The 16353-nt window shown below is 39.4% G+C and overlaps 1 protein-coding gene across 1 annotated transcript in view; it reads left to right on the top strand.

Moving 5' to 3' along the window:
• The window catches only part of DDX18 (DEAD-box helicase 18), a 17807-nt gene extending 4586 nt beyond the window's left edge, over window positions 1-13221 (top strand). Inside the window, exons 3-14 of the mRNA XM_007938115.1 lie at window positions 131-274; window positions 830-965; window positions 1330-1430; window positions 1549-1748; window positions 1840-1954; window positions 4324-4463; window positions 7270-7431; window positions 7779-7931; window positions 8709-8822; window positions 11179-11235; window positions 11628-11805; window positions 13079-13221. Of these exons, the coding sequence (XP_007936306.1) occupies window positions 131-274; window positions 830-965; window positions 1330-1430; window positions 1549-1748; window positions 1840-1954; window positions 4324-4463; window positions 7270-7431; window positions 7779-7931; window positions 8709-8822; window positions 11179-11235; window positions 11628-11805; window positions 13079-13221 (1643 nt within the window). The remainder of the gene's footprint in view (window positions 1-130; window positions 275-829; window positions 966-1329; window positions 1431-1548; window positions 1749-1839; window positions 1955-4323; window positions 4464-7269; window positions 7432-7778; window positions 7932-8708; window positions 8823-11178; window positions 11236-11627; window positions 11806-13078) is intronic.
• Window positions 13222-16353: the final 3132 nt, after the last annotated feature.

Here is a 16353-nt window from a genome sequence, read left to right on the forward strand (position 1 = left end):
TAAAACTGTATGTGTTTTTTGCTTTGGAAAATGAATTATAATCTTTTTGCATCACAAATCTTTTATTTTGTGATCTAACTTGGTATTTTTATTTCAAAATATATATATGTTTTTTCCTTTAAAACCACAGACCAAAAAAAAGCAAAAATTCAAAACAAGGAGGAACCTGAAAAAGGTGGTTCCAAGATGACTACAGAAGCAGAACTGAGTGTGGAGAAGGCAGATCAGGAGGAAGACGAGTACGAAGCACCCAGTCTGCCCCTGGGACTGACAGGTAACTTGCAGAAAGTTTTCCAGATATGTCTTCTTAAAAGTGTCAAGCCTCTGGATCGCAGGGTATGATGTTTCAGTTAGGACTGTTAGTGGGAAAAGGTAACTATCAATAACACATGTTTTTTATCTTCCACTTTGTGATGCCTTGGTTCTTCATGTCTCTTTTTCTTTTCTCCATTTCCAATTTCTGGGATCCCTGGTTTGATGTAATGGGAGAGTCGTGGCCCTGGAAGCTTGGAAGTTTATACTGGCTCAGTTAGTAATAATCAAGTCCCTGTGTTGTCCTTCTTCTCTACCCTTTTTCTTTTGTTATACTATCAGCTCTGAACTTAAAACCAAATAGCCTTCAGGAATGGAAAAACACCAAAAGTTTTTTACTTTTTTACTATTATCATATGCCATCATTAGGGTTTTCATCTTTTACTGTAAGAAGCTCTTAAAAGCTTGGCTGTCCAATAATGCTTTCAGTCATCAGAACTAATCACTTAACTGGCTATGGCAGTATTAACTTAAAAAAAAAGATAAATTTGGTAATGATGAACTATTTCCTGTTTAGGAGCATTTGAGGATACTTCATTTACTTCTCTAGCTAATCTTGTCAATGAAAACACCCTGAAGGCGATAAAAGAAATGGGCTTTACACACATGACAGAAATTCAGCATAAAAGTATCAGACCACTTCTGGAAGGCAGGTAAGCCTCATATCGATGCTTAGACATTGGTGTCTGTTTTTAGTGCTGGTACATTGAAAATACCAATATATGCAGTTCATTTGCATTATGTGTTGAGTCATGTATTCGACCTCCTTTAAAAGCCTTATTTACTGGTGTTTGGGAAAAGGTGTTCCTTCATTTTGTAGCATGATCTTATTTCTGAGGTAAGTATATAACCTGGGTGGTTATTGATCAGTGATAGAAAAGCAGAGACTTTTTCTTATTCACTCTGTAGCCTTGATGCCTAAAACATATTACATGTATAGTATATGGTATGTATTTCAAAAACATTTGTTGAGTGAGTAGACTAAATATCTTTCTCCTTCTTTCTTTTAATATTTAGGGATCTTCTAGCAGCTGCAAAAACAGGCAGTGGCAAAACCCTTGCATTTCTTATCCCTGCAGTTGAACTCATTGTTAAGTTAAAATTCATGCCCAGGAATGGTAAGCTTTATACCGGTTTGTTTCTGTTATTATTTCATTGGAATTTCATTGTGGCTGTTAGGAACTTGTGATAACAGCTAAGTTTGACTTTTAATATTTTTCATTTTTTGTTCTTTAGGAACAGGAGTCCTTATTCTCTCACCTACCAGGGAGCTGGCCATGCAGACTTTTGGTGTTCTGAAGGAGCTAATGACACACCATGTTCACACATATGGGTTGATCATGGGAGGCAGTAACAGATCTGCTGAAGCACAGAAACTCAGTAATGGGATCAATATCATTGTGGCTACACCAGGCCGTCTCCTAGACCACATGCAGGTAAAAGAACACTATTAGGCAGTGCCTGTCTTGTGTTGTGTGAAGCATAAACAAAACAGCTTAAAATTTTCTCTCCTGCTTATCTTATTAGAATACCCCAGGGTTTATGTATAAAAATCTACAGTGTCTGGTTATTGATGAGGCCGATCGTATCTTGGATGTTGGGTTTGAAGAGGAATTAAAGCAAATTATTAAACTTCTGCCTGGTAAGTAGGTAACATCTGTATGTAGTTTGCGAAGTACTCATTGGAGGTAGGCAGGGGTCATTCTTGTAGGAAAACTATCATATTGATAACAAAACTTTATTATAGCCAGATGAAATGGTTCTGCCAGTCAGCCTTACAGATAGTTTGAAACACAAGCATTAAACTTACTGCCATCGAGTCAGTTCCATCTCATGGCAAGCCCATGTGTGCTGGGTGGAACTGTAATCCAGGCCTTACTTCCAAGGTGCCTTCGGTGGGTTCAAGTTTCCAGTCTTTTGGTTAGTAATTGAGTGCTTAACTTTTGTGCCCTCTCTAAGACTTTAATAGTAACTGGATACAGTGGTCTGCCATTTTAGAGGATTTAATGCAAAGTAAACAGTCTTAATACATGTCTTATTTCCCTTTCTCCATCTTAGTTATTATAATCTCATCTAACATCCCCTGGGTAGCTATACATTTGTTGCATTCTGTTACTTCAGTTTCCAGTTGTTTATTACTAATTTGTAAAAATACAATATATATATTTTTTTTAAATCTTGTCTCTGGCAAGATGCATAGTATTGTTCACTATGACCCTCCACAGTACCCTAACCTTTTGGATTTGCTACATAGGTGATCTTGTTGTCTCCAAACACTGTTTTCACTTAATTTAATTTTTTTCTTGAATGATTGTACTGGTTATAATCTCTAATACAGTGTTGAATAGAAGTGGCAGGAGTTGATATCTGTGTCTAGTTCCAGATCTTAAGAGGGAAGGCATTCAATCTTTGACCATTAAATGACCTGTAGGTTTTTATATGTTGCCTTTATCAGATTAGGGAAGAATCTTTTCTTTTCTCAGTTTTCAGTTTTTTATCAGTAATATGGGATAGATAGATTTTGGTCAAATTCTTTTTCTATGTCTCTTGAAATGATCAAGGACCTCTAGTGGTGGAGTAGTTAAAAACATTGAGCTGCTAACCAAAGGTTGATGGTTTGAACCCATCAGCTGCTCTACAGAAGAAAGATGAGACAGCCTGCTTCTCATAAATATTTATAGCCTTGGAAATTGTGGGGCAGTTGTGCTCTGTCCTATACAGAGTCGACTCATGGGCTGTGAGTTTTGGTTTGAGTTTTATTGAAATGATCAGGTGATTTTTTTTTTTTTTTTTTTTTTTTTTTGTTAATATGGTGAATTACATTGATTGATTATCAAATGGGAAACCAATCCTGTATTCCAGGATAAACCTCATTTGGCCATGAAGTCCTTTTTATGTATTGCTAAAAATTTGTTTTGAAATTTTTCATCTGCTTTCACGAGGTACATTGGTCTATAGTTTTCTTGTAATGCCATTGTTTGGGTTTGGTTGGGAGAGGGTCTTACTTTTCCTTATGCCACTGTGACAGAAATAACACAAGTGAGTAGCTTTAAACAGCAGAAATGTATTTTCTCACAGCTTGGGGGACCAGAAGTCTGATTCAGTATGTTGCTCTAGGGGGAGCTTCTTTGTTTTTGTTGTATGCTATCAAGTCAGTTCCTACTCATAGTGACCCTGTAGGACAGTAGAACTGCATATACTACAACTCATGAAGTTTCTGGGCTTATAGATGTATCTGTTTCGTTTTCAAATAGCTTCCCCCTGTATGTGCTTGCTTGTGTATCTAATTGCTTTTTATAACTCAGAAGTGGGGGTGGCTTTCTCTTGCAGTCAACTCTAGGGGAAGATCCTTGTCTCAGCTTCTGTAACCCCACTGTTTCTCAGTTACCTGGTGATCTCCACCTGCTAATCTCCATGTCTGTGCTATTCTTTATAACTCTGAAGTGGCTAGGTTTAGGACACTCCTTCCACTGCTTTGGTCTCAATAGCAAAACACAGACCCTATTCCCAGATGTGATTACATTCACAGGTATAGGGGTTATGATTCCTGTAAATATCTTGGAGGGACACAGTTTAATCTGTAACAGGGTAATACTGGTTTCAAAGAATGAGATGGAAAGTAAATCCTCTGATTTCCTAGAGAGTGTATGTGTAGAATTGGTGTTATTTCCTCCTTAGATATGGGTAAGAATTCACCAGCACTGTCATTTGAGCTTACAGTTTTACATGAAGGTGTTAATAACAATTCTTTAAATAGGTATAAGGCTATTCAACTTTGCTATTTCTTTTTGAGTGAGCTTTAACAATGTGTCTTTCAAGGATTCCATCCATTTTTTCTAAGTTGTCAAATGTAAAATAAATAAAAAGTTGATAGTGATATTCCCAGCTTACCCTTATCTGTAGAATCTGTGGTGATGTCATAGATCCCAGTCTTAGTATTTCTACTTAGGGTATTTATAGTTATGAAGACATTATGAAGATTTCCTAACAAGCTTGGGTTATCTGTTTCAGTACGCAGACAAACAATGCTTTTTTCTGCCACACAAACTCGAAAAGTTGAAGATCTGGCAAGGATTTCTCTGAAAAAGGAGCCCTTGTATGTTGGTGTTGATGATGATAAAGCCAATGCAACAGTGGATGGTCTTGAGCAGGTACTTTCCATTACTATCTTAAAATTTAGGATTTAATTTGGTCTTATATAATTGTTTTGCAGATCATCTTGAAAGCCAGAAGGTTACCAAACCAAAATCAAACTCAGTCCCATCAAGTCAGATCTGACTCATAGCAACCCTTCCTTGGGTTTCTGAGGCAGTATTACTACAGAAGTAGATTGCCCAACCTTCCTTCTAAGGAGTGGCTGGTAGGTCTGAACTGCCAGCCTTCTGGTTAGCAGTCAAATGCCTTAGGCACTATGCCATCAGAGCTTTTGGCAATGGGTTAGTGAGCTTTTAATTCAAATATAGTGAAGTTGAGAATTCTCTGACTCTCTAGGGATAAAGTATCATGAACTGTAATTTGATCAGCTCTCTTTTCTCTGTCTTTTAATACCTCATGCTCCATGGAAGGTATTACTAATTGCATTCCAAGAATTTCTTGGACTATCCATTTTAGATGCAGTGGGAAATTTTTCTGTTGTATAATCTCACTAAGATGGGAGGTGAGTGGAAAATGGAGAGGCTGGGGGGCACGTACCTGTGAAAAGTAGAAACGAGATGATAAAGATCAAAACTCAGTTGATTAAAAATAGAACTTTAAGATTATCTCTTTTTTTTAGCTTTTTATTGTACTTTGAGTGAAAGCTGATAGAGCAGATTGGTTTTCCATTCAACAGTTCATATATCTTTTGTTTGTAACATTGATTGTAAACCTCACAATGTAACAGCCCTCTTCCACTTCCTCCCTGTGTTTAACATTTCCCTTTGTCCTTGATCTCCTATGTTGATTGTTCTAATGAATGTGCACTGCCCTAATATTGTTCACCTGATAGGCTATCTGTTATTTGGCTGAAAGCTGAGCCATGGACATAAGGTCTGTAGTCTCAGAGATTTCTACCAATCTCTGTTAGACTGGTAAACATGGTCTAATTATTTTGAGTTTTGTTACACATTTTTCTCCCAGTCTATCTGATGGGACCTCTTATTGTGATCCCTTTCAAAACAGTTGGCAGTGGTAAACCATCTTGTCTCAGGGTTGTAGAGGCTGGGGTTCATGTGGTCTGTTAGTTCTTTGGACTAACTGTTTCCTTACATCTTTGATTTTCTTCACTCTTCTTTGCTCTGGATAAGGAAAGACCAATAGTTGCACCTCAGATGGTCGGTCACAAATTAAGACCCCAACTGCTGTTCACCACAGTGGGATGTAGAACATTGTCTCTGTGGACTGTGTTGTGGCAGTTGACCTTGATGTCTAAGGCTGGTCCTGAGCCACCAGGCCAGAGATTCATTCCCTTAAGGTATTTTGTTATGGCTAACAAGATTTCTTAAGTTTGCCTCCTGTATACTCTACTGTATTCATGGATATATCTGTTAGTTGTTGTTGTTATTTGCCGTCAAGTTGGCCCTGACTCATAGCGACCCCTCCTTTGGTTTCCGAGGCAGTATCACTACGGAAGTAGGGTTGTCCAACCTTCCTTCCGAGGAGTGGCTAGTGGGTTTGAACCGCCAGCCTTCTGGTTTGCAGTCAAGTGCCTTAGGCACTATGCTACCAGAGCTCCCAATAATATATATATGGATATATCTGTTGTTGTTTTTGTTGTTATGTGCCGTGGAGTCAGACGCGACTCATAGCAACCCCTCCTTGGGTTTCCGAGGCAGTATCACTATGGAAGTAGATTGCCCCATCTTCCTTCCGAGGAGTGGCTGGTGGGTTTGAACCGCCAGCCTTCTGGTTAGCAGTCAAGTGCCTTAGCCACTACGCTACCAGAGCTCCCATGGATATATCTAGCACATATATATACATATGTTGAAATATCCTATTTCAAATCTGTTTTTGTGGGTGAAGGATGTCTTTTGATGAAAAAAATAGTCCCTGTAACTGGACTTAGCTTTAGAAATCTTTGCTTGGTTATTTGTTTTCAAAAATACATTCACTCAGCTTTATTGCCTATGTAAGACAGTGCACTTACAATGTGATTGAGATATTGCTGTTGGAGACCTATTAAAAAGTGAAGTCTTCGTGTGCCTTGAAGGTTCCAATTAATAGAAGTTTTAATACATTGTGGTTGCAGGAATTGTTAATGTCCTCTGAAATATAAAAAGTGTTGCATGTCAGAGATTATAGTCAATTAAGAGTTAACATTAGCCTTCTTAAAAGTCACTTGAAAAGTTATTTTACGAACACTTTGTTGCTATCAAGGTGGCACTTTTGCTACAGGTAAGGAAAGACAGTATATATGCAATATTTATGTTTTCAATCAAATTATACTGATGTGTAAAGCTTAAAATATCTGTTGGAGGGAGAACAATGTGGAACAAAACTCAAAATCATTTGGAAGGAAAAAAAAAGGGTGGGGGATGGTTGGGACCTGGTTTGCTGGTCCAATAGAGCCTGGTGAAACCACTGAGACTATGGCCCCTAGCTACCCTTCAGGTCTGGAATTGAGACCACACCTGTGGTTTCCAGCCAAGCAAAGTACAGGTATGTGAGTTGAACATTTACCTCAAGTGGACACATGCCCTTGAGAGAACAATCATGGGAGAAGGAAGGGCACCTTATGCACAGGGAGACAGCTTAGGGGGCAGGAGAGTATGAAGGGATGGACACTGGGAAGTGGTACTTGGGGAGGAAATTGGAGGGGAGCTGTTGCATTGTGGTAAACTGTGGTCAGTGACATGAGACAAAGTATATGTGAACTGCTGTATCGAGAGTGAATTTGCTCTGTAAATCTTCACCCAAATCTAAATAAAATAAAATTAAAATATCTGTTGGATTAATTTATAACACTTGACCCACTTCTAGGGATACGTTGTTTGTGCTTCTGAAAAAAGATTCCTTCTGCTTTTTACGTTCCTTAAGAAAAACCGAAAGAAGAAATTAATGGTGTTCTTTTCATCCTGTATGTCTGTTAAATATCACTATGAGTTGCTGAACTACATTGATCTGCCTGTCTTGGCCATTCATGTAAGTGACAATGATGAGTTTTTGCTTTTGTTGTTGTTAAAAAGATGATAATTTTCAAGCTATATAGCTTGTGGGATTTGCGGTATTACTTCTCTAAATGTAGTTCTGAGTAGTTGGTCAGCATTGGGTATCAATGCTTTATGCAGGGAGCTGTGCTGGGTGTGAAGGGGAGAGGGCCACAGAGGACTGAGAGACTTCATTCTCCTAGAGGGGAAATAGAACATAGGCTGGGGAGTGAACCTGAAATAAAACATTAACAACTCCACAGTTGGGGGTCCCTACATATAGATTTCTCAGAATCAGTCTCAAGGTTTTAGCTCTAATGGTGTGTTTTTATTTTATTCTAGGGAAAGCAGAAGCAAAATAAACGAACAACCACATTCTTTCAATTCTGTAATGCAGATTCAGGCATATTATTGTGTACAGATGTGGCAGCTCGAGGGCTGGATATTCCTGAAGTCGACTGGATTGTTCAGTATGACCCTCCAGATGACCCTAAGGTGATTGGCATTCTTGCTCTTTCTCTAGAAGGGTTCCACATAACAGGATACTCTTCCTCTCTGGGTTCCCTGGGAAATATTACACATTTGTGAGTGTTAATCCCTTAGTCAAGTCGTGTTAACGTTGCACAGTGACTCTAAAGTGTTTCTCTGGTGCTGATAAGTATTTAGGGCCTCACAGGGTCCAAAGGGGGGTGTGCTTAGACATTTGAGAGGCATCATGGGGAACTGAGTTACAATGTTAGATCCTTTAGATCATCTGTTAAGGGCAACAGGTATCAGAAGGAAATTAAAGAGTTGGATAAGGTTTTGTAATAGAATAAATTTCACTAAGAAGTGTTTTCAGTAAACAATGAAACTGTCAAATGGAAACCTAACTTCTTGTGTAAACTTAACCAAAAACTCAATAAAGTACTATTTTAAAAAAATAATGTAAAAAATTACCATGGATTATTTGAATTTCAGCTAGCATTCAACCATGGGGGGAGCCATTTGGTAGATGAAACACACTTAATACTCATTTTATTAGATGATAGTGTTAATGTGACCATCATGTCCAGTCGTCTTCTGCCTTGGTCATTGCACTATGTGTGCCAGAGGAAATGGTGGAATAGCTTTATGCATGACACAGCATGTGGGGAATGTACTATCTGGATGCAGGTGTTCTCACAGTCCTCTGCCCACCACCACATACATCCTGGAAATGCAAATACACTGTTAACTGTCACAGGTCATGTGGAAGTCATTATTAACCCAGGTTATCTTTTTCCACCAAAGGAGTACATTCATCGTGTGGGTAGAACAGCCAGAGGCTTAAATGGAAGAGGTCATGCTTTGCTCATTTTGCGTCCAGAAGAATTGGGTTTCCTTCGTTACTTGAAGCAATCCAAGGTAAAGATCTTGGTTTGGAAAATCTTAAGTAGGGAACAGAGTCCTCTTGTTAGGGACTATTTGTCAATGCAGACTATTGAAATAATTAGTAACAGCTAAGCAAATGAGATGGTATGTGGTGTTGGCCCAGGAGGTGTAGACAGAAAGAGCTGCCTACATGGCTCAGCCTTAAGCTGTATGTTGTTAGCAGTGCCTCTTGTGTCCACAGTCTGTTCTCCCACTCCCTACAACTCTGTTTGAAGCCTTCTCCAGTCCCTTAAAGCTCCCCAACACCTGGTCCTCTCCACTTCCTGTCCGTATGTCCGCCTGCCACCAGCTTTCTTACATCCCTTCATTCTAGTATCTTTTCTTCCTTCCTCTGTCCCTTATTCATTGACTATGCTATATTACCTTGAATCTCTCATTCACAGTTAGGTCTTTACCATCTCCGGACTCACTGTTAAAAGGCTAACTTCAACACTAAACCCATCACCATTCCTAACTCTAGTATGGCTACTGCCTATTGCCTTTCTTAGTGTACCCTTATGGTTCTATTTTTCCTAAACTACTTTCCATTAAGTCCCCAACCCAACCTAATCTGGCTGTGACCTCATTCTACTCCACTAAAACAAATTCCTCAGAGTCATCCATGGCCTTTTTGATGCTAGGTCTTGTCTCTCCTGATACTTTCTTCCTCAGCCTCCCTGGCAGAGTCTGGCCAAGTGGATGTTCTTCCACCCAGCAAGTACATGCAGCTCCATGAAACTGCCCTATGGCCTTCACACATTGTCTCTAGAATGCCCTTTTCCTGGTTGTCTAGAATGCTTCCATTTGAGCTAGGTGTTGTATCTTCAGTGATGCCATCTCTGCTGCCCCTCCATATTCCCTCAGCACCTGATGTTCATTGAGTTCTCACCTCTTCACTCATCTATCTCCCCCACAGACAGCAAGCTCTGGTACAAAGTACCAGCACCTCGTACTGGGCCAGGCACTTTTCTGTATCTAGTAAATGAATGATAGCAAATTTTTCCTGTAGAGGTTTGTCGTTACAGGGCAGTGTGCTATTGGGGCACCTCGCCTGCTGACTAGAAGCTTCAGAGTATTTGTCTTAGTTTCCTAGTGTTGCCATAACAGAATTACAAGTGAGTGACTTTAAAGAACAATTTTATTTTCTCACAGTTTAGGAGGCTAGAAGTCTGAATTCAGGGCACCAGCTCTAGCAGAAGGCTCTCTCAGTCAATTCCAGGGGAAGATCTTTGTCTCAGCTTCTGCATCCTCAGCATTCCTCAGTTAGTTGGCAATCTCTAAGTAACATTTATCTCTTAACCCCCACCGTCAGCCCCAGTTTGTGCTTCTTTGTCTTTATAATTCCAAAGCAGTTAGGTTTTGGGCACATTCTATACTGTTATGGTCTCATTAACATAAAACTATTCCCAAACAATACCAGGTTTGCTGGGCTGATAGAGCCTGGTGGAACCACCAAGACTATCGCCCCTAGCTGCCCTTCAGGTCTGGAATTGAACCCACTCCTGTGGCTTCCAGACAAACAAGAGACAAGCATATGAGGTGAACATTTACGTTAGGCAGATACACTTTGGAGAGAACGATCATGGGAGAAAGAAGGGCTGTTTATGCACAGGGAGACAGCTCAGGGAGCAGGAGTGCATGGAGGAAAGGACACAGGGAAGAGGTAACTATGGAGAGGAAGTGGGAGGGGAGCTGTTGCATTGTGGTAAATTGTAGTCAACTTCATGAGACAAAGTGTATGTAAGGTGCTGTATGGAAAGTGAATTTGCTCTGTAAACTTTCACCCAAATGACAATTATAAAAAAAAAAAGAGAGAGACTTAATACTCCCCCAGTCTGAAGAAACACTGGATAAAGAACGCCTGCCAGTGTCACTTAGACTGCTCACTATTTCTCTTCCCAACAGGAAAAAAAAAAACCTATTCCCAAACAAGAGTACATTCTCAGGTACAGGGGTCAGAGTTACAACACATATTATAGGGGGTATAATTCAATCTATAACATAATCAGGTTTATAGAGATATTTATTTAGCAAAAAGTACGTTACCAACTCATTTTTCCTGACCCATTCCTCACTTTCCTTTTAGGAAGAAAGAAATGTACATTCCCTAGTACGATTTGTGTGAACCCCTAGCACACTGGGAGACTAGAGGGAGCAGATTTTAAAGACTATTCCAGGGAATTCTGTCAGCCTAGTTGTCCTTCCCGGCCTCCAGTAGAGCTAAGTTGAAACCACCATTGCCCAGGCTCCGACCATGTCCCCAGCTGCTGCTTTTGTCTAAAAACTTCTCATTCATCTAAAAATTTCAGTGTTGATCCATCCTGGTTCACTAATCTTTGTACTTTTCTAGGTTCCACTGAGTGAATTTGAGTTTTCCTGGTCCAAAATTTCTGATATTCAGTCTCAGGTATGCTTATTTTATTTTTTTCTTCTACATTTATTAAGAGGTGACTTTGTCCTGGCACTGTCTTTGTAGTATTTCCATGGGTAGTCACTGTCCTCTGAGTCACCCACTTTCATAAATTAAAGAGTTTGGACTGTGTTATCTTTAAGGTCTCTTACAGTGCTGGTTACCAATTTCCTGTACTCACTACTTGATTTCAACCCATGTCTTGTAAGACTTTTGGCACTGTTCTTACTGAAGCATGATCTTTGCAAATGTCCCAAAGCCTGGAGCAAGTGCATTCAAATAAATATTTGCTGCTGTATTGCTTTGTTCTGTGGTATGTGAATTCTGCATGTTTAGGGCAAATGGCATTTTTTAAATTTTATTAAAACCAATGTTTCTTTCCATTTCAGCTTGAAAAATTGATTGAAAAGAACTACTTCCTTCATAAGTCAGCCCAGGAAGCATATAAGTCATATATTCGAGCGTATGATTCCCATTCTCTGAAACAAATCTTTAATGTTAATAATTTGAATTTGCCTCAAGTTGCTTTGTCATTTGGTTTCAAGGTGCCTCCTTTTGTTGATCTGAGTATCCTTTTTTCAATTACGGTTTTATCTTGGAAATGAGAAATAAAAGCTTGATAGAGGTGACTTTGGTCATAGCACTTGGGTTGGTGTCATGTGGCTGAGGACTGGAGGATTTGGTGCTCACCCTGGTAACTGTCTACTTGTCTGTATGAGCACAGGTCAAAGAGCTAGCTGGCATGGAGCAGGCAGGGGTTAGGTACCAGGGTGGGATTACATGATGGAGATGGCTTACAGCTCATGCCTTAAAAAAGACCAAGAGAGGAAAAAAAAAAGGGCCAAGAGATTTGAATGGCAGGCAGCAGGAGCCTGGGAAGGTTGTACATTCCAAGCAGAAGCACAAAAAAATGGAACCAAACTAGTTACTACTCTGTCAGTTCCAGTGCATGGGTGACCCCATGTGTTGAAGAGTAGAACTGTGATCCATAGGGTTTTCTATTGAAGTTAATAGTAAGCACATAACCTAGGCTGAAGTACAAGTGCTATGACCGAAGGGCTCGCATGGTTGCTGAGGGTACAAGGTACTTGGAGCGTAGGACACTTTGAAGCTAAGAGAGGAGGGGACCTTCCAACTCATTTTTGTCTTCTTAGAGCCATTGAAGGATTTTATACAAGGAATAGACAAGAGGAGCAAAAGAAAATAGAACTTAAGTGTGGCTTAAAATAAAGGCAGAAGGAATGCCCCCATTTGATTCATTGCAATTCACAATGGCTGCTTTGCTCTTAAGTCTTCTGTGGAAGAAACAATCAACCAAAACAAGGCCAAACTCTTAGTGCTCTGGCAGTAATTCTTGAGGGAGGGAGAAGACCAAGTTTTGGGTAGCCATCCCCATTATACACATTTCATAAATGTCTACTGCATTACACAGTATATTGAGTTACGTGAAGGGAAGAACGTTCCTTCACTTTGTTAAGCATTTCTGATTCCGTTCCAAACAATTGGAAACCATTTGTTTTAATAGTAGGTGGTATTTCTGAATGTGTTCATACAGGCGCTCATGCCTAGTTGCCTCTTTGTGTAAGTAATTATGTTGAATCACTGTGGAGGAAGTAAGTAAGGTGACTTTTCTATTCCTAATTTAAGTCCACAATCATGTGGCAGCTCCTTCTGATTTTCTGGTAATTTATTGCAGAAGCTTATGTTCACATGTTTTCTCTTCCCTGCTAAGAGAGTGACTGTAGAAAGACAACAGTGTGCATGTTTTTTGCTCTATGTAGATAATGGATTGAAGTTGATTATCTTTGTATTGCTTGATTTCCTTAACATTGACCTTTAGATGTGAACAGTAATGAAGGCAAACTTAAAAAGCGAGGAGGAGGTGGTGGATTCGGCTACCAGAAAGCCAAAAAGGTTGAAAAGTCCAGGATCTTTAAAAACATTAGCAAGAAATCACCTGACAGCAGGCAGTTCTTGCACTGAAGACACACCTTCCTTCATCTTCAATAACTTTGTCCCAAAATGGATTTTCTTCCCTTTGTTCTAACAGGGAAATGTTTGATGCCTTTAGAATTTGGACTGAGTTACCAAGAGTATAAATTGACTTGGGCTACAGGCACTAAGGACTGTTCCAGAATATCTTTTTTTTATTTGGGAGTCAGGGAGTGGGAGGGATGCATACAACTGTTCAATTTTTCTTGCTTGCCCAAGGGCAAAGCAAAGGGATATTTTTAGTGTTTGCTTCTTGATAAAATAATTAAATTTAAAATATTTTCCCCTTCAAATTTATATCATTGTTTTAATAGAATTCTTTCTGTCCCTTCTCTTCCTGGTGTCTGAAAGTTTTGTGGAATGAATTGTTATGCTAACTTGCTGTAAAAGACAGGTGACCTAGTACACGGAACACGTGGTGTGCTCGTGATAATGCTAAAAACAGTGGCAGTTTAGTTTTTGATTTTGACTATTTCTTGGACCATAACAGTAGTTCTTTTAGCCCTCCTGAAAGTGCTATGGTACAAAAAGGCACAGAACTTGGGGAAATATCTAAGGAGTACCTTAGATGTAAAGTAGTATTGGTTTCTATGTACTGCTACTCGGAAGGAAGATGGGGCAATCTACTTCCATAGTGATACTGCCTTGGAAACCCAAGGAGGGGTCACTATGAGTCAGGTCCGACTCGACGGCACATAACAACAACAACAACAACAACAACAACGTGTACTGCTAGTATATTTTAAAATATGAACCTTTCTTAATTTTTTTTTAAGAGCAAGGAATATGAGTTGTCATTGTTATCTAAGTGACCATAGCAGTCTTAACTATTATGGGGCTAGGGGTGGCAATGGTGGGATTTTGGAACCTCACATTAATAATAGATGTAATATTCTGTTGAGTTCTATATTTGGTAGCTTAGCAAAAACAAGAATATTGACATTCTTCATTCATAGTGGTTGAATTCAAGGTGGTTTGGGTTTTGGCAGACACTCTGAATTCTTCTGAGTATCTAGAAGACATGGCACACTATGAGTAAACTTAAAACCAGGTGTCAAACAGCACCACTTAATGTGCAGTAATGCTGGTGGCATCATGGGAAAAAGTAGCTCTTCTAGATCGAAGAAAAATAATAAATGGCAGTGCAGTGAAAGTGAACAGGTCAGCAAACAGTGACAAACAACAATTTAGTCAGATTATTGTTGTAGCATTTGATTTCTACTGTTTCATGTCATGTATTCGTTATATCTTACAGCATCTCAAAGCCAAAGCTGCTGGCATCGTTTTGCAGTGTGCTAATACATATTCCTGTAGAGTCCCATTAAATGTAAATACATTGATTTGAACTGTAGATGATAGAGGAAGTGGGCTGATAAATACATCCTGATGGGAAAAGAAGATGCTGTTCCACAGTCAAGTCTGGCTGCTGGCCCTGCCTGTCCTGGATTTCAGGCCCTGGCTGCTGGGTTTCTCCCTTGGCTTCTTGGACCTTTTTCTCTCTAGTCATTTGTTTTCCTTTTTTTGTTTCAGAAATTATGTTTCAAACAATGCACATAACCAAGGGGAGAAATAAGTAATCACTGAACAGATCTAAATATTGTTGATATTTTTGTATCTAACCTAGTTTTTTCTATGCATTTTTTAATTTATTTTTCCAACAATGAAGTCCTCTTCTACCCACTGTGTAACCTGTTTCATAATGTTATGTTCTTGTGTTACTAAATAACTTCATCAGTCTTACATTTATTACTGTGCTTTGTTTAACCCTTGCTTGGTCTGCCTGGGTTTAGATTCCTAGATACCTGCTTATCCCAGGCTGCCTCTCCCTGTCTGAGCATGTCTAATACCTCAATTTATCTTGCTGTTGTTGAGTCCAGTATAAGTAATTCATATATACAGAGAGGTTTTGTGAGAAATGTATAAACAGAAAGTGGAAAGACTGATCCTACTACAATGGCTTGGCTTATATTAGGTACTTGCTATGTGAGCCTAGTAGCAGGACATCTGGACGTGCGACTTGGCCAGCCTGGCCAGGGTTCAGCTGTGAGAGACTAGAATCAAAGAGATGGTATTGTCCCTATTTTGTAATGAGGGAGCAGCTCAGAAGGGAGTAATGAAAATAAGTGAATGTCCTGGCCTCCTTATCGATATGCTCTTCTATCAGCCCAAAGGTAAGGCACTTTCCCGCTCCCTGACTGACTGCCTTGAGGAAGCAGCAGCAGTTCGGTTTTTAGGAAACGGGTTTGATTTCCAGCCAGTGCAACCCATGTGCAACCACCACCTACCTGTCTGTCAGTGGAGGCTTATATGTTGCTATGATGCTGAACAGGTTCCAGCAGAGCTTTGAGATTAAGGCAGACTGGGAAGAAAGGCCTGGCTTATATTAGGTACTTCCTAAAATCAGCCAATGAAAACACTATGGATCACAACAACATTGTGCGTGGGATTGCCATGAGTTGAAGAGCATTAACAATAGGATTATTATAAACTTATAAATTTCCTTTGATTATGATCCTGTGGTTAAATAGGATAATATCCTTAGAGTATATGTGCTGAAGAATTAGAGCTAAAGTTTTTGAACTGAAGCAGAAAAAGTAAGTATTGAATCAAAGTAGTGAGTATATGGATATTCACAGTACTCTTTCAACTTTTGTTTAAAATTTACATTAAAAAAATTGTTCAGTCAAGTTGTATATACTAAGTACTTGTAACAGAGCTCAAGCCACTTTGCTATTGGAATTGTCCACTGTAACCAATACATAAGATGTGTTAGTATCATAAGAGCAACCCTAGGAATCTTTGACTTTAAGGTGCAGGAGGAGCACTGTACTCCTTGGGCACCAGAGTTTGGAAGATTTCTAGCTCCACAGGAGCCCATGTGCAAAGAGCAGGTTGTGGTTAGAAGGGGCATATCTGGGAACCCTTGGGGTCTGTGATTAAAGAAAAAAAAAAAAAAAATGCTGCTGTGAGCATTTGACTTCTGATTTCCATAATTCTTATTTGTAAGCACTTTTGTGCTTGTACCTCCTTATAATTTACTAAGTGCTTTGCTCTTAAAGAGCACTTAACACAAAGAGGTGCAGAGAAATTACATCTGGCAATTATGTCAGTAAATTTAACTCC

This window comes from Orycteropus afer, unplaced genomic scaffold (assembly GCF_000298275.1).
Source record: "Orycteropus afer afer isolate SDZICR_OR568_19922 unplaced genomic scaffold, OryAfe1.0 scaffold00004, whole genome shotgun sequence".
NCBI lineage: Eukaryota > Metazoa > Chordata > Mammalia > Tubulidentata > Orycteropodidae > Orycteropus > Orycteropus afer.